This window comes from Artemia sp. Qi Xiang Cuo, chromosome 17 (assembly GCF_049724085.1).
Source record: "Artemia sp. Qi Xiang Cuo chromosome 17, ASM4972408v1, whole genome shotgun sequence".
Lineage (NCBI taxonomy): Eukaryota > Metazoa > Arthropoda > Branchiopoda > Anostraca > Artemiidae > Artemia > Artemia sp. Qi Xiang Cuo.
This window is the reverse complement of record NC_142810.1, coordinates 4,099,992-4,124,014: the sequence shown is the minus strand read 5'-3', so window position 1 is coordinate 4,124,014 and position 24,023 is coordinate 4,099,992. Positions and strand designations below refer to the sequence as shown.

Sequence of the window (24,023 nt, the reverse complement as noted above, 5' to 3'; positions counted from 1 at the left end):
AGGTTTTGTGTTAGATATAAAATTATATTGATATCCAGGGGTTATAAACCCTCCTAGAATTAAAAAATAATTGTTTTGGGGAATTTGAAAACCTGATTTTTCTATTAATTTTTATTGACAAAAAATGGAAGAAGACAAAAAAAAAACGAAATAGCTGAGGCCATTCCAGTTTGAACATAATTAAAACTAAAGTTTAAACTAAATCAATCATGTTCAAATCCCCTTGCCCGTCCTTGCTCTTCTGAAAATTTTACAATTATGGAGATACGTCCTTTTGATACCCATCTGACGATATACTATATGTGGTACTTTGCCAAAAAAATTACTCTATCGTTCAAATATTTGGTCAGTAACGGAAAGCTCTAATATGCCTACCTCTAACGGAAAATACTAACTATTTTCGTGTAATGTGTTTACAGATTCCCTTAATAATGTATATACAAATAACCCTTAGTCCCTTAGTTCTATAATTTTTTTTATGCATCTGTTTTTAATATTAAAAAAATCATTTGAACTTAAAGTGAAAACTTGTGACAAAAAGTAGCATTTTGATAAGCAATACTAAATTAAAATCATAAATATATTTAATCCGATTTTTTTCTTTTTTTTCAAACTTGATTTGTATTCTTTTTTCTTTATAAAGCGCAAATAACTCTTATATTTTGGGAGTTTCGGCCCCCTCATCATAGGCAGCGCATTAGAGCTGCCTAAGTAAAGAACAATTTTGGAACGATGTATTTTTTTTTTTTTTTTTGTTCTTGGTCTTAGACCAGGGCACTTCGTTTCGAAGTAGTTGTCTTAGAAACTTAATAGTCGAAAGTGATTGGAAGGCAACTAACACTTCTTCCACGCCCACGATTTCCCCAAAAACATCCAATCAAAATTTTAAATAGCCATTTTGTTCAGCGCAGTTGATTTCCAGATAGAAATCATGTTTTTAAGGAGGAAACTCCCCCACAGCCCTCAGGGCAGGGGTTGTAAGTTTTGTCCTGGGGGCATATAAGGTTTCTTTTTGAAAGTGTTGTCATAGAAACTTCAAAAAGGGCTCAGTTGATTGGAAATCGAAATGGCCAGTGCCCTTTGTAATAGACGAAAGTGATTGGAAGGGGATTAACACCCTTTCCACGCCCACCATTTATCCAAACACATCCAATCACACTTTTGAGATAGCCATTTTGTTCAACGTAGTTGAAAGTTCTGGAAATAAGGTCTTTGAGGATGATACTCCCCCACAGTCCTTAGGGTCAGTGTTGTTAGTTATGCCCTGGGGGCATATAAGTTTTTTAGTGAAAGGTTTTTCGTAGAAACTTGAAAAAGGGCTCATTCGATTGGAAATTCAAACGGCTAGTGCCCTTTTTAATAGTCGAAAGTGATTAGAGGGCAACTACCCCGCTCTCTCGCACACCTTTTCCCCAAACACATCCAATTAAAATTTTTAGATAGTTCAACGTAGTTATAAGTTTTAGAAATTAGGTCTTTGAGGATGATAACCCACTCAAAGCCCTCAGGGCAAGGTTTTTAAGTTTTGCCCTGAGGTAATATAAGGTTTTTTTTTATAGAAAGCGTTTTTGTATAAACTTCAAACAGGAATAATTTGTTAGGTAAATTGACATATCTCGTGACCTTTTTTATAGTTGAAAGTGATTGGATGGCAAACAAACCCCCTCTCACGCCCACCATTTCCCCAACACATTCAAGCAAAATTTTGAGATAGCGATTTTGTTCCGCGTAGTTGAAAGGTCCAGAAAAATAAAGTCTTTGAGGATGACAACCCCCACAAAGCCCTCAGTTCAAGGGTCATAATTTATGACTAGGGGAACATATGGTTTTTATAGACCACTCTGTCTCCTAAAATCCACAAATAGAACATTCGTATATAAATTGAAAGGGCCAGGGTCAATTTGAATATTCGTAAGTGTGTGGAGGACACCACCCCCTCCTCTCATGCCCACCCGGTATCCACACATATTCACAAAAAATATTGAGATAACACTTTACTTAAACATAGTTGAAAGTTCAGGAAACTAAGGCGTTGTGGATGTCAGCCTTCCCCCCCCCCAGTCCTCTGGCAAGGGTTGTAAGTTCTGTCCTTGGGGCATATAAGGTTTTTATTGAAAGCCTTGTCGTAGAAACTTCAAAACGGCTCATTTGATTGGAAATTGAAAGGGCTAGTTCCTTTTTTTCATATATGTAAGTGATTGGAGAGTAACTAATGCCTCTCTCATGCCCACCATTTCCCCAAACACATCCAATCAAAATTTTGAGATAGCCATTTCGTTTAACTTAGTTGAAAGTTCTGAAAATTGGATCTTTGAGGATGACAGCCCCCTCACAGCCCTCAGGGCAAGGGTTGTAATTTGTGACTTAAGGGCAAATAAGGTTTTTATAGAAAGTGTTGTCGTAGAAACTCAAAAAGGGCTCAATCTATTGGAAATTGAAAGGGCTTTTGCCCTTTTTAATAGTCGAACGTGATAGGACGGCTTTAAATTTTTATAGTTAAGATCGATGTGGGTACATTGTATTATTATTTTTATCTTTTTTTTTTGTTTTGCCTAGGGCACTTCTTATAGAAGGATTTGTCTTAGGAATTTTGAAAAGGGCTCATTCGAATTAAAAAATGAAGGGTTGCTTTCCTTTTTAATTGACGAAAGTTGTTGGAGGGCAACTAGCCCCCCAACCAAGCCCCCCTAACTAATTTTCAACTATGGTTTAAAAAAAAAACGTTCCTTAATGTAAAACAAAAAATCAATCGTTTTATGCGAAATACCCAAAATGCATAAAAGCAGTATCCCAATAAACACTGAGGGTTTTATTTTCAAACTTTCGGGGTTACTTCTGCTATTAAAATGTAACCAAATCAAAATAGCGTAAGTGTATACAAGCTGTCAAAGAAAGTAAAGAGATTTATTTTGAGTTATATCGAATTTTCTATTTCATGTAAACTATAGGAGTTATGAAAATAAATTGAACAATACTATTTGTGTCCATATTTTTAAAAGGGTGTATGCTGTTGAAAAATGCTAAAGAAAAAATCCTCAACCTTAGAAATATCAGGCAACACAATAAAGTATTAAAAAAAACGAAAAAATTTAAAGAATCATTTTCTTTTTCCCCGAAATGACAATGTCAATATAAAATAAAAAGAAATTAATTAAAAAAAAACTTTCCACTAAATAAGTTTTTCAAAGGAAAGTAAAGGACCCCATTAAACCAAAAATGAGCAAAAATCAAATAATCTACCAGGCATGAAACTACCACAAATGAGCATCTATAAATAAATGAAACCCAAAACGAACAGAAATTACAATAGTCAAATTCAAAGAGAACAGAAATTTACATGAATACGGTTCAAAACCCCAATAGTTTTCCAAGGCCAGAACATAATTTACACATTAATGAAAAAAATAGAAATGAATTATCATTGTCAGTTTAACATATATATACTGATATTTAGTAATCAAAATTTTAATATTATTTGATTTATTAAAGTTATAAAAGTAAAAAAATTAAATGTTTTCAACACTAGCACCAGTTCCCACTCGTATACGTTACCCCTGCACATAATTTACCTTATGTTCATTTGAACTAAAGTTTGATTAATTGCAAATTCATATTTTTCTGTTTTCTTTTTCTTAAAAGAGGAACTCTTTTTCAATTATTTCAAAAATTTGCAGAAAAGGAAGTTATTAACAAAATACATTGAAATAATGTTTAGATTATCACTCTTCAGTTTTGTTTGAGGTTCTCGATTTACCACCGTTTGAAATTTTCCTATGTGTTTTTGTTGCTCTTTTGGGTTTGGGAGCCCCATTGCTTATGAGTAATTTGTCGGGATTGTATTTTTATAGCTTTTTTTGTTTGGTATTGTAGGTGTTGAAGGTCCTTCAAAAAGTGTTGCCGAAACCCTAATCGAAACTTCAAATTCTTCTCCATCACCAGAATATCAAAATTTCCCTGAGTCTGTTTCACCCAGGATTTCTACGTCACTTCTAGAATTTGACTCCATGGAAGTGGATCGTGATGACCAAGGTATAATTAACCGAATATTGTCGTTGAATCAATTTTTACTAAGAAATAAAAAAAAAATCCGCCGAATTTTTTTTTTTGCTAAAATAAAGCAGAAACTGTTACACATTGCTTCAAATACAGTTACTGAAAGTTTTTACCTGCCTTGAAAGTGTTACTACCGTTAAACACAAAACGATTATTTAATATTGTATACCCTTTTTTATGTAGGCTAAAAGTTGTACAATGTTTACAAAGTGTCATTTAATTTGCCACTCTTTTCTTGAGTGAGTAGAAATCTGTTTCTATTCATAAACATTAACTACTAACTACTGGATCTAGAAATCTGTGAATAAAACTCTAAATTTGTGGAATCAGTTTCATAACAATCAAATTTATCACTCTTGAATTTATTCCAACCTCTTGTCATATCTAATTTTCCAAATTTGTAGACTGGTATTTGTTTGCTCTGTGGGTTTTATTCTTTCTGGGTAAATTATTCTAACGATGTTATTGTAGATTGACTTTCTATCTGTTAATATGTTTTTATCACAGGCAGCGCAATAGCGCTGCCGAAGTAAAGAATGATGTCGACACAATTTATTATTTGTTTATTATTATTATTTTTTTTTTTTGTTTTAGACCGGGGCGTTTCTTATAGAAGATGTTGTCTTAGAAACTTCAAAAACTAGTCATTCGATTTGAAATTGAAATGGCTAGTGCCCTTTTTGATAGTCAAAAGTGATTTGAAGGCAACTAGCCCCCAACGTCCAAAATTTTTCTTAACATATTCAATTTTAATTTTGAGATAGCCATTTTGTTCAGCGTATTTGAAAGTTCCGAAAATTTTATTTTAAGGGCGACACCCCCCCCCCCCGCCCAGCGCCCTAAGGGCATGGGTTTTAAGTTTTGCCGGGGGACATATAAGGTTTTTATAGAAAGGGTGTCGTATAATTTTTGGAGGTGGCTCATTGGATTGGTAATCAGAAGTTCCAGTGCCCTTTTTAAGAGTAACAGTGGACGGAGGGCGTCTCCCCCCCCCCCAAACTCACACCTGTCTTAATGTCCCAAAGGGCGTCCAATTGAAATTTTGAGATAGCAATTTTATTTAAATTAGCTCAAATATCATATAACAAGGCTATTGGGGTTGAAACAAACCGCCAAAGTCTGGGGGAAAGGGTTTTAAGTTATGCCCTTGGGGAATTTAAGATTTTAATGAAAGGGATGGTTGTATAAACTTTATAGGAGTCTCATTTGGTTGAAAGTTGGAAGTTATAGTTCCCTTTTAAGTGTCAAAAGTGAAGAAGCGCAGCTAGCCCCCTCCCCCCGACTACCCCTCTTTTCAACAAATGCATCTGTGCGAATTTGTTAAATAGCCATTTTGTTTAAAATAGTCTAAACAACATTAAGAGTCAAAAGAGATTTGAGAGCAACAAGCCCCCCCCCCCCCCTCCTCCACGCCCATCATTTTCCCCAACACATCAAATCAAAATTTTAAGATAGCAATTTTATGTTCAGCATAGGTGAAGGGACTTCTTTGAGGATGAATCACCCCACAGCCCTCAGTGCAAGGGTTGTAAATTTTGTCCTAGGGGCACATAAGGTTTTTTTTTACAGAAAAGGTGGTTGTATATATTTCAGAGGGGTCTTATTGGATAGGTAATCAGAAGTTTCAGTGCCCTTTTTAAGAGTCAAAGTGATCGGAGGGCAGCTACCTTCCCCGCCCCCCCCACGTCTTGTTTTCCCGACATGCTGACAATAAAAATTTTTAGACATTCATGTATTAAAAATAGTCCAGAGATCATATACTAAGGCTTTTGGCGTCGTTACAAACCCCGAGAGTCCGGGACAAGGGTTGTAAAGTATGTCGTGGGAGCATTTAAGGTTTATACGCAAGGAATTGTTTTATAAAATTAAGAGGTGGCTCATTTTTTTGAAAACTGGAAGTTCTAGTTCTCATTTGAGAGCAAAAAGTAATGGAGGTCGACTAGCCCCCCCCCCCCCCCTCCTAACTACACTGGTGTCATGCATCGCATCTAATTGAAACCGTGAGACATCCATTTTCAAACAAAATAATCTAGATAACATATAACAATGCCTTAAGGGAGATGATCAATTGACAAAAAGGGCAATATTTGCACGCTACTATTGCTATCACTAATGCTACTACTTCTGTAGCGGGTACTGCTAAGGCTAAGGATATTGAAATAAACATCTGAGTAAACGTTGAACTAAATCTAAGCATATTATGTTCATACAGATTGCTGATTCAGGCGTATCAGCAATATTTAAGAACGCATTATCTTATCAAGAGGAAATTCCCGAGGTCTCATGAGTGGGATCTTCAGTTGACCAAAAGGCAAAATGTACCTGCTACTCCTGCTATTAATACTGCTACTACTACTGCTAATAATAATACATTATTAATGCTGCTGCTGTTCCTGCTACTGCTAGTGTTGAAAGTAATACCCCGCCCTCTCTCCCCCCCCCCGTGGAAAATACGGCTATCCAAATTTGAGAATTTTATTTGAGTTTCATTTTTTAATTTCCATCGGGGGAAGGAATTTTTGTACTTGTGTATCATACGCCCCTCACTCAAGTTTGCGCTGTGTAAAACTTGAGAATAAACCGATTTCTCTGCTAATTTTTTCAGCCTAGTGTGAGACAAGACAAAGAGAAGTGACAGAACATTTGGGAAATATATAATTTGTGCTGTATTTTTGCACATAACAGGGGGGAGGGGTAAAGTATTTGAACAGTTTGAAGTCAGAAAATAATTCTTTCTAGGTATCCAGTTACCAAGTGACAGGTTGCTTAACGCAGCTCATGAAGATTGACTCTCGCAGAGGAAACACAAAAGCTTTGCTGTTGTGTCTTATGTCCCTTTTATTCATGTTTTGTTTTAGAAGTTGAAGATGCTGTACCTAGTGAGAGTGAGGAGCTCTTTGATATTTCAAACATTTGTTTGTCTCCTAAGCTTGAAGCTGTTCCTTTGAATACTTTTCCTAACATTGCAGGACAATATAAATTGGAAGCTGACGTCTGGGAATTGGAACCCATAGGTTTTGACAATGAAGGTATCTCTAAAACATTTGGTTTTGTAAATTCATGAATATTTAATTTAAAAAAACTAGGGTACATGGACTAAATTTTAGTATTTTAAACTAATCTTTTTATGATTTTTTTTATCTTATTCTAGTAAGCCGGCATTTACTAAACCGGTTTTGAATTTTAATAACAACTTTCAAAGCGTTAATTGAAAGGCTTTTCGGAATAATTCTTTTGGGGCATATGAAAATCGGGTTGTTCTCGTACTTTTTATTGACAAAATTGGAAGAAGACAGAAAAACGAAAGGGCTGAGGCTATTCCAGTGCGAACAGAAGTCAAACTAAAGTTTAAACTAAATCATTTGTTTTCAAGTCACCCTGCCCGTCCTTGCTCTTCTGAAAATTTACAATTATTGAGACACGTCCTTTTGATACCCATCCGATAATAAGCTATATGTGGTACTTTGCCGAAAAAATTGCTCTATCGTTCATATATTTGGTCAGTAACGGAAAGCTCTACTATGCCTACATTTAACGGCAATTGCTAACTAGTTCGTGTAATGTGTTTACATATTCTCCTAATAATGTATATAGGTATTAAGGTAGAAAATGAGGTTAGCAGCTGGTTTTGTATTAAATCAGGAGTTAAGCAGGGTTTTGTTCTATCCCCCTTTATATAGATTATTTTGATGGACTTTGTCTTAAGGAGCACAAGAAAGGCAATGGGAGACCACGGAATCAAATGGGGAGGAAAATGTCTCATGGTTTTGGATTATGCTGATGATTTAAGCATCCTAGATGAAACTGTGAGCAAAATGAATGAAGTTTTAGAGGTTTGGCGAGTTCAGGGTGCTAGTATTCGTTTGAAAATTAATGTTAGGAAGACTAAGTCACTAAGGCTAGGAATAAGTGAAGATGAAAAGGTTACGTTTGGTAATGAAAACATTGATCAGGTGGGCAGTTTCACTTACCTTGGTAGTATTATTAGTAAAGATGGTGGGAGCAGTGAAGATGTTCAAAATAGAATAGCCAAGGCTCAGGGTGTTTTTTCACAGTTAAAAAAAGTCTGGAAGAATAGGAAGATAACTCTGCAAACCAAGATTAGAATCTTAGAAGCTACAGTGATGACAGTGGTCAAATATGGCTCTGAAGCATGGACGCTCCGAAAAGCGGATGGAGATTTGCTAGATGTTTTCCAGAGAAATTGCTTAAGGATTGTTCTGGGTACCCGGCTGACTGACCGTATTTCAAACAATAGGCTATACGAAAAATGTGGTTCAATACCGCTTTCTAGGTCTATAATGAAAGAAAGGTTGAGGTGGTTAGGGCATGTTGTGCGGATGAAGGATGACAGATTGCCGAAGATTGTTCTTTTCGGCCAACCATCTAGGGCTAAACGGAAAGTAGGTCGTCCCAGTCTGGGGTGGGAGGACGTCATAAAGAAAGATTTAAAGGAAATGGGAACTTCGTGGGCGGGTGTAAAAAGGGAGGCTTTGAATCGATTGGGGTGGAGGAGGAGCGTACGTAGCAGTGTTGGCCTCAGGCGGCTTGGTGCTGCGATGAGTTGTTAGTAGTAGTTAGTAGTAGTAGTAGTATATACAGATAACCCTCAATCCCTTAGTTCTATAATTTATTTTATGCATCTGTCATTTTATTAATATATTAAAATAATTATATTATAAATAATTTATTATTATATATTAAAAAAATCATTTGAACTTAAAGTGAAAACTTGTGAAAAAAAGTAGCATTTTGGTAAGCAATACTAAATTAAAATCAAAAATATATTCAATCCGATTTTTTTTTTTTTCAAACTTGATTCGTATTTTTTTTTCTTTATAAAGCGCAAATAACTTTTGTATTTTGGGAGTTTCGGGCCCCTCATCATAGGCAGCGCAATAGCGCTGCCTAAGTAAAGAACGATGTTGGCACAATGTGTTAATTTTTTATTTTTTCTTGGTCTTAGATCAGGGTGCTTCGTATCGAAGGAGTTGTCGTAGAAACTTAATTGTTGAAAGTGATTGGAAGGCAACTTACACCCTTCCACGCCCACCATTTCCCCAAATAAATCCAATCAAAATTTTAAGTAGTCATTTTGTTCAGCGTAGTTGATTTCCAGATAGAAATCACGTGTTTGAGGAGGTCACTCCCCCACAGCCCTCAGGGCACGGGTTGTAAGTTTTGTCCTGGGGGCATATAAATTTTTTTATAGAAAGCGTTGTCGTAGAAACTTCAAAAAGGGCTCATTGGATTGGAAATTTAAATGACTAGTGCCCTTTTTAATAGACGAAAGTGATTGGAAGGCAACTAACACTCTTTTCAAGCCCACATTTTATCCAAAAACAATCAATCAAAATTTTGAGATAGCCATTTTGTTCAACGAAGTTGAAAGTTTTGAAAATTAGGTCTTTGAGGATGACACTCCCCTCACACTCCTTAGGGTAAGGGTTGTAAGTTATGCCCTGGGGGCATATAAGTTTTTTTATTGAAAGCTTTGTCGTTGAAACTTGAATAAGGGCACATTCGATTGGAAATTCAAAGGGCTAGTGCCCTTTTTAATAGTCGAAAGTGATTTGAGGGCAACTACCCCCCCTCTCACGCACACCTTATCCCCAATCACACCCAATCAAATTTTTTAGATAGCCATTTAGTTCAACGTAGTTACAAGTTTTAGAAATTAGGTCTTTGAGGATGATAACCCCCTCAGAGCCCTCGGGGCAAGGGTTGTAAGTTATGCCCTGGGGGCATATACGGTTTTTTATAGAAAGTGATGTTACAGCAATTTCAAAAAGAGCTTATTCGATTGGAAATTAGAAGGGCTTGTGCCCTTTTTAATAGTCGAAAGTTATTGGAGGATATCCTAACCACCCCTCTCACATCCATCATGTCCCCAAACACATCCAATCAAAATTTTTAGACAGCCATTTTGTTCCACGTAGTTAAAGGTCTGGAACGTATGTGTTTGAGGATGACACTCCCCTCACAGCCCTCAGGACAAGGGTTGTAAGTTATGCCCTGGGGGCATATAAGGTTTTTTTTTTATAGAAAGCGTTGTCTTAGAAACTTGAAAAGGAATAATTCAATAGGGAAATTGACACGGCTAGTGCCCTTTTTAATAGTCGAAAGTGATTGGATGGCAAGTAACCCCCCTCTCACGCCCACCATTTCCCCAAACACATCCAATCAAAATTTTGAGATATCTATTTTGTTCAACGTTGTTGCAAGTTCTGAAAATTGTGTCTTTGAGGATGACACCCCTCTCAGAACCCTCTAGTCAAGGGTTGTAGTTTATGGCCTGGGGCACATATGGTTTTTATTGACAACGTTGTCTTAGAAACAAAAATGGATCTTTTGATTGGAAAATGAAAGGGCCAGTGTCAATTTTAATATTCTTCAGTGATTGGAGTACAACTCCCCCCCTTCTCTCGCCCACCCATTATCCAATAACATACAACCTCATGTTTTATACTTCACTTTTCTTCCATGTTGATTAAAGATCTGGACAATAGGTGATCTTGGATGACAACCCCCCCCCCGTCCGATGGCGGTTGTAAGTTATGCTCGGGAGGCATATAAGGTTTTTATTGAAAGCCTTGTCGTAAAACTTCAAATGGGCTCATTTGATTGGAAATTGAAAGGGCTAGTGCCTTTTTTTAATAGTTGAAAGTAATTGGAGAGTAACTAACGCCCCTCTCATGCCCACCATTTCCCCAAACACATCCAATCAAAATTTTGACATAGCCATTTCGTTTAACGTAGTTGAAAGTTCTGGAAATTAGGTCTTTGCGGATGGCAACTTCCTAAGAATAAGCCGGACCATGTCTGCAATTTATGAATTGGAGGCATATGAATTCCTAACAAGATGTTTTGTCGTAGAAACTGAAAACGGACACTTTCGATTGGAAAATTTAAAGTTCTAGTCCACTTTTTAATAGTCGAAAGTGATTAGAAGGCTTGAAATTTTATAGTTAAGGTTGATATCTTTTTTTTTTGTTTTGACCAGGGCACGTCGTATCGAAGGAGTTGTCTTAGGAACTTCGAAAAGGGCTCATTCGATTTAAAAAAAGAAGGGCTAATGCCCTTTTTAATAGTCGAAAGTGATTGGAGGGCAGCTAGCCCCCCTCCCCTTCCCCCCCTCCTAATTTCCCCTTATTTTTAAAAACTAAAAGTTTCCTTAAGATAAAATCAAAATGCGCTGTGTTAATGCTAATTCCAAATAAGGCATCTCAGCAGTATACCAAGAACGACTGAGGGTATTATGTTCAAACTTTCGGGGTTACTTCTGCTCTTAAAATTTAACTAAATCTAAATAGCGTAAGTGTATACAAGCTATCAACGAAAGTAAACAGATTTTTTGCGATTGATATCAAGTTTTCTATATCAGGTCAACTATAGGAGGTTCGAAACTAAATTAAACATTACTATTTTTGGTCCAGATTTTTAAAAGAGTGTATGTTGTTAAAAATTGCTGAAAATTTTTCTCCAGCATACAAATAGCAGGCCAAACTACAAAGTCTTAAAAAACGAAAAATTTCAAATTATTTTATTTTTCCCTGAAAAAATAATGTCAATATGAAACGAACAGAAATTAATTAAAAAAAACTTTTTCCACAAAATAAGTTTTTCAAAGAAAAGTAAAGAACTCCATTAAACCAAAAATGAGCAAAAATGAAATCAAATAATCTACCAAGTGTAAAACAACAACAAATCCGCATCGATAAATAAATGAAACCCAAAATGAAGAGAAATTACAATAGAGAAACGAGTCAAACTCAAAATGAGCGGAAATTAACATGAATTGGGGGCAAAACCCCAATGCCTTCCCAAGGCCAGAAGATAATTTACACATTAATGAAAAAAATACAAATGAATGATCATTGTCAGTTTAATATACATATACTGATATTTAGTAATCAAAATGTAAATATTATTTGATTTTTTAAAGTTATAAAAGTAAAAAAAATTAAATGTTTTCAACACTAGCACCAGTTCCCACTCGTATACGTTACCCCTGCACATAATTTACCTTTTTTTCATTTGAACTAAAGTTTGATTAATTGGAAATTCAAATTCTCCTGTTTTCTTTTTCTTAACAGAGGAACGCTTTTTAAAATATTTCAAAAATTTTCAGAAAAGGAAGTTATTAACAAAATACATTGAAATAATGTTTATATTATCACTCTTCAGTTTTGTTTGAGGTTCTCGATTTACCACCGTTTGAAATTTTCCTATCTGTTTTTGTTGCTCTTTTGGGTTTGGGAGCCCCATTGCTTCTGAGTAATTTGTCGGGATTGTATTTTTATAGCTTTTTTTGTTTGGTATTGTAGGTGTTGAAGGTCCTTCAACAAGTGTTACCGAAACTCTAATCGAAACTTCAAATTCTTCTCTATTAGCAGAACATCAAAATCTCCCTGAGTCTGTTTCACCCAGGATTTCCACGTCACTTCTAGAATTTGACTCCCTGGAAGTTGATCGTGATGACCAAGGTATAATTAACCATCAGACCACCTTTCCGCCCCAGCTACCTTTCCGCCCCCCACGTCTTGTTTTCCCAACATGCAGACAATAGAAATTTTGAGACAGTCATTTATTCAAAATAGTCCAGATATAATTAACCGAATATTGTCGTTGAATCAATTTTTACTGAGAAATAAAAAAAAAATTCCGTGGAATTTTTGTTTTTGCTAAGATAAATCAGAAAATGTTACTCATAGCTTCAAACACAGTTACTGAAAATTTTTACCTGCATTAAAAGTGTTACTAGCGTTAAACACAAAATGATTATGAGATTTAATATTGTACACCCTTTTTTTATGTAGGCTAAAAGTTGTACAATGTTGACGAAGTGTCATTTAATTTGCCACTCTAGCCTTGAGGGAGTAAAAATCTGTTTTTATTCGTAAACATTAACTACTAACAACTGGATATAAAAATATGTGAATAAAACTCTAAATTTGTGAAATCAGTTTCATAACAATCAAATTTATCACTCTTGAATTTATTCCAACCTCTTGTTATATCTGATTTTCCAAATTTATAGACTGGTATTTGTTTGCTCTGTGAGTTTTATTCTTCCTGGGTAAATTATTCAAACGATTTTATTGTAGATTGGCTTTCTATCTGTTAATATGTTTTTATCACAGGCAGCGCAATAGCGCTGCCAAAGTAAAGAACGATGTCGACACAATGTATTATTTGTTTATTATTATTATTTTTTTTTTTTGTTTTAGACCGGGGCGTTTCTTATAGAAGAAGTTGTCTTAGAAACCTCAAAAACTAGTCATTCGATTTGAAATTGAAAGGGCTAGTGCCCTTTTTGATAGTCAAAAGTGTTGGAAGGCAACTAGCCCCCAACGTCCTTAATTTTTTTAACATATCCAATTTGAATTTTGAGATAGTCATTTTGTTCAGCGTATTTGAAAGTTCCGAAAATTTTATTTTAAGGGCGACACCCCCCCCCCTAGAGCCCCAAGGGTATGGGTTTTAAGTTTTTCCCTGGGGACATATAAGGTTTTTATAGAAAGGGTGTCGTATTATTTTTGGATGTGGCTCATTGGATTTGTAATAAGAAGTTCCAGTGCCCTATTTAAGAGTAACAGTGGACAGAGGGTGTCTCCCCCCCCCCAAAACTCACACATGTCCTAATGTCCCGAAGGGCATCCAATTGAAATTTTGAGATAGCAATTTTACTTAAATTAGCTCAAAGATCATATAACAAGGCTATTGGGGTTGAAACCACCCGCTAAAGCCTGGGGGAAATGGTTTTAAGTTATGCCCTGGGGGAATTTAAGATTTTAATGTAAGGGATGGTTGTATAAACTTTAGAGGAGTCTCATTTGGTTGAAAATTGGAAGTTATACTTCCCTTTTAAGTGTCAAAAGTGAAGGAGGGCAACTAGCTCCCTCCCCCCGCCGACCCCTCTTTTCACCAAATGCATCTGATTGAAATTGTGACATAGCCATTTTGTTCAATATAGTCTAAACAATATTAAGAGTCAAAAGAGATTTGAGAGCAACAAGCCCCCCCCCCCTCCACGCCCATCATTTCCCCCACCACATCCAATCAAAATTTTAAGATAGAAATTTTTTGTTCAGCATAGTTGAAGGGACCAGACATTACTTCTTTGAGGATGAACCACCCCACAGCCTTCAGTTCAAGGGTTGTATGTTATGCCCTAGGGGCATATAAGTTTTTTTTATAAAAAGGGTGGTCGTATATATTTCAGAGGAGTCTCATTGGATAGGTAATTAGAAGTTTTAGTGCTCTTTTTATGAGTCAAAGTGATCAGAGGGTAGCAACCGTCCCGTCCCCCACGTCTTGCTTTCCCGATATGCAGAGAATAGAAATATTGAAACAGTCATTTATTCAAAATAGTCCAGAGATCATATACTTAGGCTTTTGGCATTGTTACAAACCATCAGAATCTGGGACAAGGGTTGTAAAGTATGCCCTTGGAGCATTTAAGGTTTTTACGGAAGAAATCGTTTTATAAACTTTAGAGGTGGCTCATTTGTTTGAAAACTGGAAGTTCTAGTTCTCATTTGCGAGCGCCAATTTATGGAGGTCAACTAGTCCCCCCCCCTAACGACACTTGTTTCATGAATCGTATCTAATTGAATTTGTGAGGCATCCATTTTCAAAAAAAATAATCTAGATAACATATAACAATTCCTTAAGGGAGAGGATCAATTGACACAAAAGGGTAATATTGGCACGCTACTATTAATATCACAAACGCTACTACGTCTGTAGAGGTTACTGCTAAGGATAAGCATATTGAAATAAATAATTGCGTAAACTTTGAGGGGAATCGTTGAACTAAATCACAGAATAATAGATGAATGCGTATTGCTGATACGGGCGTATCAGCAATATTTTATAATTCATTATCGTATCGAGAGGGAATTTCAGTGGGCTCATGAGTGGTATATTCAGTTGACCAACAGTCTCAATATAGGCTACATGCTCCTGTTCCTATTAATATTGCTTCTACTAATACTAATAATTATACATTATTAATGCTGCTACTGTTGCTACTACTGCTAGTGTTGGGTGATAATTCGAATAAACGATATACCGATATTTGATTATCGATTTCGATGTTTATGATTAGTTTTTTGCTCAGATTGACTTTAAGTTTTGCCAAAATTCAATAACAAAAATTGCATTTTTTTTGGCTATATTTTTATTTTTGGTTATTTTTGGCTATTCGAAATCAGTCGCATGTTAATAAAGTCCCTTGAGAGTTGATTATGCCTTTCAGCAATTAAATTTTTTTTTTTTTTTTTCCACTGAAAGAATGGATCTACATTAAAACTTAGAAGAAAAGAAATTGTTCCGTGCATGAGGGGGATAACATCTCCTTAATACCTTGCTTTTCACACCAAAATTTCTTTTCGTATTTTAAAAATCTCCTTAATCCATTTCCACGGCTCTTTTTTTCTGCTGTTGTCCTTAAATAATTGGGGGAAAAAGTTACAAAGCGCATAAAAAATTCGTGATGGGATATAGAGCCCCAGGTTTCAAAAATGAGAAAATTTCGGCTCGTTTTATATTCGGTGGCTGCTCATTACTGTTTTTTGAAAAAAATCTTCATTTGTTTAATTGTTTTTCAAATCATGCCGGAAGTCCTTCCGCCCTAGAAAATGTTTCCTGGAAATTTTCTCCTCTAAGTGTCTCGATGGAAAGTTTCTCCACGTAAAATTCCCCCCTAGAGAATCTCTTCCGTAAAAACATCCCCCCCCCCTACGGAAAAATCCCCCAGACAATTTTAACCCTTTTGAAAATTTTCCCTGGGCAATTTCCCCTTTATATCTCCACATGTAAAATTGAGTTGGCAAAGAGAAAAAAGGCAAATACAAAGAATTTAGTATAAGAATTCTGGTAAATTCCCCCGTGTATGAATTTCCTTTGAAAGTTCATCCTGGAAACTTCCACCCCCATGGATAAATCTTCTCTTGAAAAATTCCCACTGCAGAAAAGTCCTCCCATAGAAAATTCACCCTCCCATAAAATGTCTGTTTACTTCCCAAAAACAAATACTAAATGTAGACACTAAACATATTTAATAACTTACAACCTTTCCCCTGGGATTTATAGGGCCGTGTCATCCCCAAAGGCATGAATACTTGACTTTACAAGTATGCTGATCATTATGGCTGTCTCAAAATTTTGATCGGATGACTTTGGAAAAAAAAGGGGTGTGGTAGGGGGATTTAGTCACCCCTAATTGTTTTGGTCAGACAATGAAGAACTACAACTGAAATTTCCGTTTGAGCAAGCACTTTCTTGATTTTATATGAACATTTGTTTAATAAGATCACCCTGACAAAATAAAAACAACAAAAAACCCACAGACGTGATATTTATTCTGGCAAAAAAGTCAAAATTTAATATCTTTTCAGATGGAAGGTAGAAACACGTACAGTAAGGTTCTCTAATAGGCCGAATCTGATAGTGCGATTTTTATTAAGATTCATTGTCTTTTTAGGGGCGTTGATAGGGACATTTATCGCCCTTTATCAAAAGTTATACTAATTTTATCAGACTTACATGACTTGTGATGGGTACAAGGTGCTAGATAAATATTATATATCAGGAGTCGGTGTAAAATACAATTCACTCGAAGTGTATTATTGTTATCTAAATTCAGTGCTTTAGAGCTTTGGTTGTTATTTGGCCGAGCTGCTCCTTACATGCACTTTTTTGCCACGAACTATACGATTAACTGACCTGGCTTGGAATTCGTTTTGAGAACGGACATTGGTGGTGGACATTGATATTAATTTTATGGAAAAGTTATAGAGGTATTCACGTTTTAATATTCGATATCGATATTTAGTGTGATATATCAATATAGATACTTAATATCGGTCAATACTAACTGCTATCACTACTGCTATAATACTAGTTCAATTAAGGCTAAGCATATGAAGCTGAAAATTTGACAGAATCTTGAGGGGGAGTTTGAACTAAATCAAAACATTGTGCATGCAGATTGTGAAAAAGACGTATCTCAAGATTGGATTTTGGTATTGAGGTGGAACTTTCAGAAAACACTTAAAGGGGAAGATCCATTGACAAAAAGGTGATATACGCATGTCACTACTTGCACTACTATCACTGCTACTATTAATAATACTACTACTGCTACTAAACTACTCCAACCAATACTTAAATTCCAGCAAATTGTAGGGCTTAGAGTATTAAGATGAAAAGGGGGTCAAAATCGCAAATCAGCAATACCTTTCGAATGGTTTTTCGTGCCAAGGTGAAATTTCCGGAATTTTAGGAAAGGAATGCTCAACTGATCAATAGCCATTATGTACATGCTGATACAGTAATTATACCTGCTGCTACTTCTGTTACTACTTATGCACAGTTAACATTTACACGGCAACTACTTTTCCTGCTACAACCGCAACTACTATGATACTTGTAGACTACTCTTACGGATAATCCTATGAAGTCAAAATCTAAGGGGATCTTGATCGCTAATTCTAGCTTACCAAAGACACTGTTTGAATTTAGACTGTCGCGTATTTAAAAAAACCATTTGTGTATTAAGCTTGAATATGGGGTGTTGAAGGGGATGTTAAAAAAAACAAAGATGGTATATGCATACTGTCCCTACAACTATTGCTACTATACAAGCTAAGGGCATTAAGGTGAAGCTACTAGGAATGTTTGGGCATATGTTGAACTAAATCAAAGCGAACTATGATCTTGAAGGTTGTCAAAAGGTTGACAAAGCAATATTACAATAACGGCTCAAATGATTAAGTTAGACCTTGGTTTTAATCGATTGCCTTGGATTTTTCACCCATACATTCATCAAACAGAAATGTATGGCTTACTTTATTCAAACAACTATTTAGTTCTTTTAGTTGAAGTTGTACATTTTTGAACTCACCATACATTTTGCACATTGCTGCATCCAGTGTATATTGACAACAAATATACTTTGACGTCATTTTACTTACTTCTTCTGCTATCTCAACCACAGTCAGACCTAGCTGGTCGCTCTGTCCCCAAGGACTGGAAAAGCAAAATTTACCTGAGGTAGTCTGGTGCCATCTTCTGAATAAGTTGCGCATATAGGAAAGAAAAACAAATCCGCCGATATCCAATATTATTTCCTGTTATTATTATTTCCAATATTATTATTTCGATAAAGACACTGACCCCTATATCTGTCAGATAATATTGGCTGGTCCATATATCGATCGAGCCCTAATTGTTAGAATGCCAATTTCTTTGGTTTTCTTATTTTATTAATTTGAGAAAAGAAATTTAATTCAATTTTTTCTTTCTACAGGGATGATACATTCTACTTTTAAATGTAAGATATGTAAGAAATGCTTTTCTACATCAAGCTCTTTGAAGGAGCACCAAATTGAGCATACAGGCGAGAGGTCATTTGAATGTGAGATATGTAAAAAGTACTTTTCTTCATCAAGCCACTTGAACAGGCATCAAGTTGTGCACACAGGTGAAAAGCCTTTTAAATGTGAGCTATGTAAGAAATGCTTTTCTGCATCATACTCTTTGAAGGAGCATCAAATTGTGCATACAGGGGAGGGCCCATTTAAATGTGACACATGTAAGAAATGCTTTTCTTCATCAAGCAATTTGAAACAGCACCAAATAGTGCATACAGGTGAGAGCCCATTTGAATGTGAGATATGTAAGAAATGCTTTTCTTGATCAAGCCATTTGAAACAGCACCAAATAGTGCATACAGGTGAGAGGCCATTTGAATGTGAGATATGTAAGAAATGCTTTTCTTCACCAAGCCGCTTGAACATGCATCAAGTTGTGTACAGAGGTGAAAAGCCTTTTTAATGCGATATATGTAAGAAATACTTTTTTTCATCAAGCGATTTGAAACAGGCACCAAATAGAGCATACAGGTGAGAGGCCATTTGAATGTGAGATATGTAAGAAATGCTTTTCTAGATCAAGCTCTTTGAAGGAGCATCAAATTGTGCATACAGGTGAGAGGCCATTTAAGTGTGATATTTGTAAGAAATGTTTTTCTAGACCAAACCATTTGAAAAAGCATCAAAGAGTGCATACAGGTGAGAGCCCATTTAAATGTGATGTATGTAACAAATGCTTTTCTTTGTCAAGCTATTCGAATATCCATCAAAAATTTCATACAGCTGAGAAATCATTTAAATGTAATTTATGCAAGACAGCGTTTTCTGCGAAGTTGACCCTGAAGTATCACCTAACAACCCATTCTAGGAGAAAGTGTAATAGTTAATAGTTAACAATAAAAAATATGGATGGAATAATGATTTTTATAGTCAGAAGTTGAGATAGTCAGACGTTGAAGAATTAAAGCTGTTCCATGCAAGCTAATTTTCAGATCTGAACTAACGCTTTGCTCCATGTATCAGTGAAAATTCTCTGGTTTTTCTTATTCTTTGACAAGTAAGGCTTGATCTCCAAGAAATCTTGTATTTGTAAAACTGCAGAAGCAGAGCCAGTGCCTATTTTCTTCTTTGTTAGTGCCTATTTTGCCTTCTAATTTCTAGTGCCGGGTAAAGTATCTGTTTAAATGGGTAATTTCGGCTCAAATAGAATTCTTCAATGTTCAAAATGCATGATTATCTGAATTTTGAAGTATCCAACCATTTAAAAAGAAAAACAAGGTCCTGTGGGACATGGTTCTTACCTTAGCGCACAAAAAATAGAAATGAAAAGTATTAGTTTGTAAATAAATTAGGTTCAAAAACATCAAAAAGCTTTATTTTTGAATGTTTTGAAAACTAAGAAAAAATTGTATTCCTATCGACATAAATCGGTAATAGTCATTTATATCGTGAAATTAGTACATATACGTGCCATATTATTATTTTAGATGGGGCTCTCGAAAATTTGCCAATAAGTTTTTTTTTTTTAATCTTATCGTTTGAAAAATGCACCCAGGGGAACAAATTTACAAAAAAGTGTAAAACCAATTTGTTTATCAAAAATAAGTGCCCATGCTGCATCAAAATGGGAGCCCTCCCCTCCCTCCTCCCTATTCATGCCTTCTACTCATACCAGAATATAATTTATGCTTTACTGAAAACAATCCTTATTTTGAGGTAGGTCTTTTTATTTCTCGCAATATAAAAAAATCACTATCATAACCAAGATTACTGAAAATATATCGGAATATGGATAAACCATTAATATATGTGCTGATATTCATTTCTGAAAGTCTAAATGATTTTGTTGAAAATCCTCATCATGGCCTGAAAATTTTGACTCATTGCTCTAATCTGTTCCTAACATACTGTTGATACATCCTTTTGACAAACTCTTTGCAAACTGTGTGTTTTGATTGAGTCCAACTTCCCTTTTGATATTACCTAAAATTTTCATCTTAATATACTTAGCCTTAGTAGCAGTCCCAATAGAAATAGCAGTTTTTATAGTAGCGTGTACATATTGCATTTGAGTCGATTGATAATCCACCTCATCCTTCCCTGAAATCTTCAACTTAATATCTCGAGCCACTTCTCAGTTAAGCCCTTTTGACAATCTCCATGAACATCGTGTGCTTTGATTTAGTTCAACATTCCCTGAAAGTCTTACTTGACTGCCATTGACCTTTCTGGGTACCAAAGGTTAAAATCACCTCTATCCCGATAAAAAATACCATGTGTAAACAATGGGTGAATTGCATAACTCACAGTCCTTGCCTCGTGGGCTTTGGTTGGACCTTTCAACTATGCTGAATAAAATGGCTATCTTGAAAAATTTGATTCAATGAATTTGGGGGAAAAGGTGTGTGAGAGGGGGCTGGTTGCCCTTCAATCACTTTTAACTCTTAAAAAGTTCATTAGTACTTTAGATTTTCAATCAATGAGCTCTTTCTGAAGTCTGCTAAAATAGCATGAAACTGCTTTTGGGTATGCTTATGTTGAGTTTAACAATGTCAAGATCATTTTTCAAATTGTTAATGAGTGAGTCAAGTGTAACGTCCGAAGTAGTAGAGGTTTTACTAGAGAGTTGTCAAAACTTGGAAAAACATTATTAAAAATAATTGGGTACAATTCACAACAGCGAAAGATAAGTGTTTCCTTGCATAAGGTGACTTTTCTATGGTATATCCTGGCTGTGGTCACATTTTGTGCTGGTAGCTAAACTTCAGGTCGCCTAGTAGGCTTTAAAAAAATTAAAAAAACGCATCAAAATTTGTTTATATTTATTTTTGTTACGTTTATTACGAGCGGGACAAACATTGCGGGGGTAGGGGGTCAAACCCCCTACCCCCTGGATACGGCCTTGATTGGGTCTTTTCTTTTTATTAAGTAAAAGACAAGTTTCTTCAAATGAAAGTAAAGAGCGAGATTGAAACATAAAACGAACGGAAACTATTTCATATATGAAGGGGCCTGCCTCCTCCTCAATCTCTCACTCCTTACGGTTTTTTTTATAAAGCTTAAAACTACCTTCATGTTGACAGATCTTGGGTTTACTTGCTTCTGCTTTCGATTCGGCTTCCGCCAGAATCGAAGAAGAAAATCCTCGTGTAATAACTTCAAATGTATATTACTTCAAATAACTTCACTTGCATATTACTTCAAATAACTATACATATAAATGCATAACTTAAAATAATTTCACATGGATATTTCATAAATATTACTCTTCACATTCTGTTAGCCTGACCCACTACCATTTAGCTAGGGACTGTGCCTTAGGCTATATTAGACAGAGTAAAGTTCCTTTTAAATCAACAGTAGTATACATCTTTCAAAAGTAGTGGAATTAAACTGTGAGTTGGTAAACCCAGCACATTTAATAAATATCATACACATAATGAAAAAATACCATTTATCCAGGGCATATATTCAACCATCACTCTAAACGAAAACTGTAATATTGACAGTATTGGCTTTGTGGTAGGGCCTGCAAAATGTACATTTGCCCTTCCTAAGAAAAAACCTAGGCCCAGCACTGCAACGTTGTAGTTTACTTTTCCACAATTTCTTATTGAAATTGAGAATTATCTTAAACAAGAGGCCAAAATAAAAGGACTTGCTAATATTAAATTAAGTATTATTCTTAAATTAAAAAAATATTTTATGTCTAGATGAACAATTTGCCATAAGTAACCTTCTTTTGTTAATTAAGTTCCTATTCGTGTATATGTATAGTTTCTATATAGGCACCTTGATCATGCCTACATGCAATGGGTATTTGTTCATAATGTCTTTTTTTTCTTATAAAAAGGGAGGAAAACACTATTTTGCAACATTAATTTTTTAAAGCAAATTGTTTTGTCAATAAAACTAGGCTCAGTATCTTATTTTGCTTCGTTAGAGAATTTGATTCTGCATTCTAAAGTTACTGCCTTAAAAAAAACCTGACTAATATAAGAACGTAGTGGTACCTCTTTTGATATTCTTAAGATTATTTTCCTTGTTATAGATTTGTATTTGTCATCAGCCAAGCCACCTTATACGACTGACTATCCAAAGGTGTATGTAAATAAAGAAATAGAATCAGCTTCAGAGCCAGAAACTCACCAACCCTGGATAGAAGAAGACGAAGGTCACATGAGAAGCTTCACTTTCGTCAAAGTGGAAGCGATTTCTCGAATGTATGATGCCAGACAAGAAGAGATAGAGAATCCTGTTGTTCGGCTACAGAAAGTACTGTCCTCAGCTGTAGAAAAGATCTATGATTGCAATGTTTGTAGTAAAACATTCTCAAATAAACGGGGATTAATAGATCATTCAAGGATTCATACAGGTGAAAAACCATATCAGTGTGAATGCTGTGACTAGAGCTTTGCTCGGAGACAGAATTTAACTAGACATAAGAGGACCCATACTGGTGACAAACCATGTGAATGCCCACAATGTAAAAAAAAGCTTCAGTCAAGGGCCGCATTTGACTAGTCGCATGAAAATCCATACAGGTGAAAAGCCCCATGAGTGTGAATTGTGTAAAAAGAAATTTGCCGAAATACATCGCTTGAATAGACATATGAGATCTCATACAGGTGAAAAGTGGTATCAGTGTGAGTTATGTCAAAAACGCTTCGTCCAAAGTCAGAATTTAAGGGATCATAGAAGAGTTCATACAAGGGAGAAGCCATACGAATGTAAAATATGTCAGAGGAAGTTTGCGAAAAATTGTAAATTGACTGTTCATTTGAGGATACATGGTATAAAATTGCCAAAATGTGAAATATTAGACAAGCCTATCCCACCTGAAGATACACTGGCACTTTTCCCCTTAGATACATAGGCGTGATCTTTATATTTATTAGACTATATTACCTGCGTTTTTCGTTTAGACACAGAGATGCACTTGTTAACATCTGGGAACACGTTAACCGATAAAATATATAGATAAAACAGAATAAATAGATTATAATATATAAGATAAATATAATATATATAGATAATTGTAATATATATAGATAAAAACAGAATAAATAGAATAAATATCGACTGTATAAATAGATTTGAGATAGATATTAGTAAACATTGTGCATAAGACTTGATTAGAAAATTACATTTAAAATCTGCAACAGGAGCTTTGTTGAAAAGTAGACCATCACTGCTCATTGGGAAAACCCCCCTAGTGAGAAAAACTGTCAAACTTTGAACTATTCAATATATTCAAATAGGTTCATATTCAGGGAGAAAAACCTTTCAGTCAGTGCTCCCTTATATAAAAGGATATTAGAGATTTCTACGATTACTTCTATATTTAACATATAGTTTGCTTCTGTTTCTTGTTTTGTTATCTGTTCTTTTTGAAAACCCAGCTGCCCCAGGAGAAACTTTTATGTTAGCTTAGATTCGTTTCGAGAAAATGTGTATCATAACATGGTCCAAATTCATAGTTGTGAGTCAATAAACGTAAAAAAAACAAGCTGACCAGAAAATATAAAATGGAACGTACTTAATATAATTTCTTAAACCACAGTTATTCACTAGTATCTTTCGACGGTG

At 35.3% G+C, this 24,023-nt stretch overlaps 1 protein-coding gene, 1 long non-coding RNA gene and 1 pseudogene across 4 annotated transcripts in view; all 3 read left to right on the top strand.

Moving 5' to 3' along the window:
- Window positions 1-4,175, top strand: part of LOC148941818 (uncharacterized) — a 57,431-nt gene extending 53,256 nt beyond the window's left edge. The window contains exon 3 of the mRNA XM_089103581.1: window positions 3,871-4,175. Coding sequence (XP_088959707.1) covers window positions 3,871-4,175 — 305 coding nt within the window. The remainder of the gene's footprint in view (window positions 1-3,870) is intronic.
- The window catches only part of LOC148941817 (uncharacterized), an 81,108-nt gene extending 74,208 nt beyond the window's left edge, over window positions 1-6,900 (top strand). The window contains exon 3 of one of the 2 annotated variants that reach the window (XR_016143142.1): window positions 6,793-6,900. This is a non-coding gene — a long non-coding RNA (uncharacterized LOC148941817). The remainder of the gene's footprint in view (window positions 1-6,792) is intronic. The other variant, XR_016143141.1, reaches the window with a different exon arrangement.
- Window positions 6,901-7,637: 737 nt separating this feature from the next.
- LOC148941816 (uncharacterized) lies at window positions 7,638-23,516 on the top strand (annotated as a pseudogene). Its single transcript, XR_016143208.1, has 5 exons — window positions 7,638-7,647; window positions 12,381-12,539; window positions 18,371-18,494; window positions 18,946-19,049; window positions 22,486-23,516. The product of XR_016143208.1 is annotated as an uncharacterized LOC148941816 (transcript).
- The last annotated feature ends 507 nt before the right edge of the window (window positions 23,517-24,023 follow it).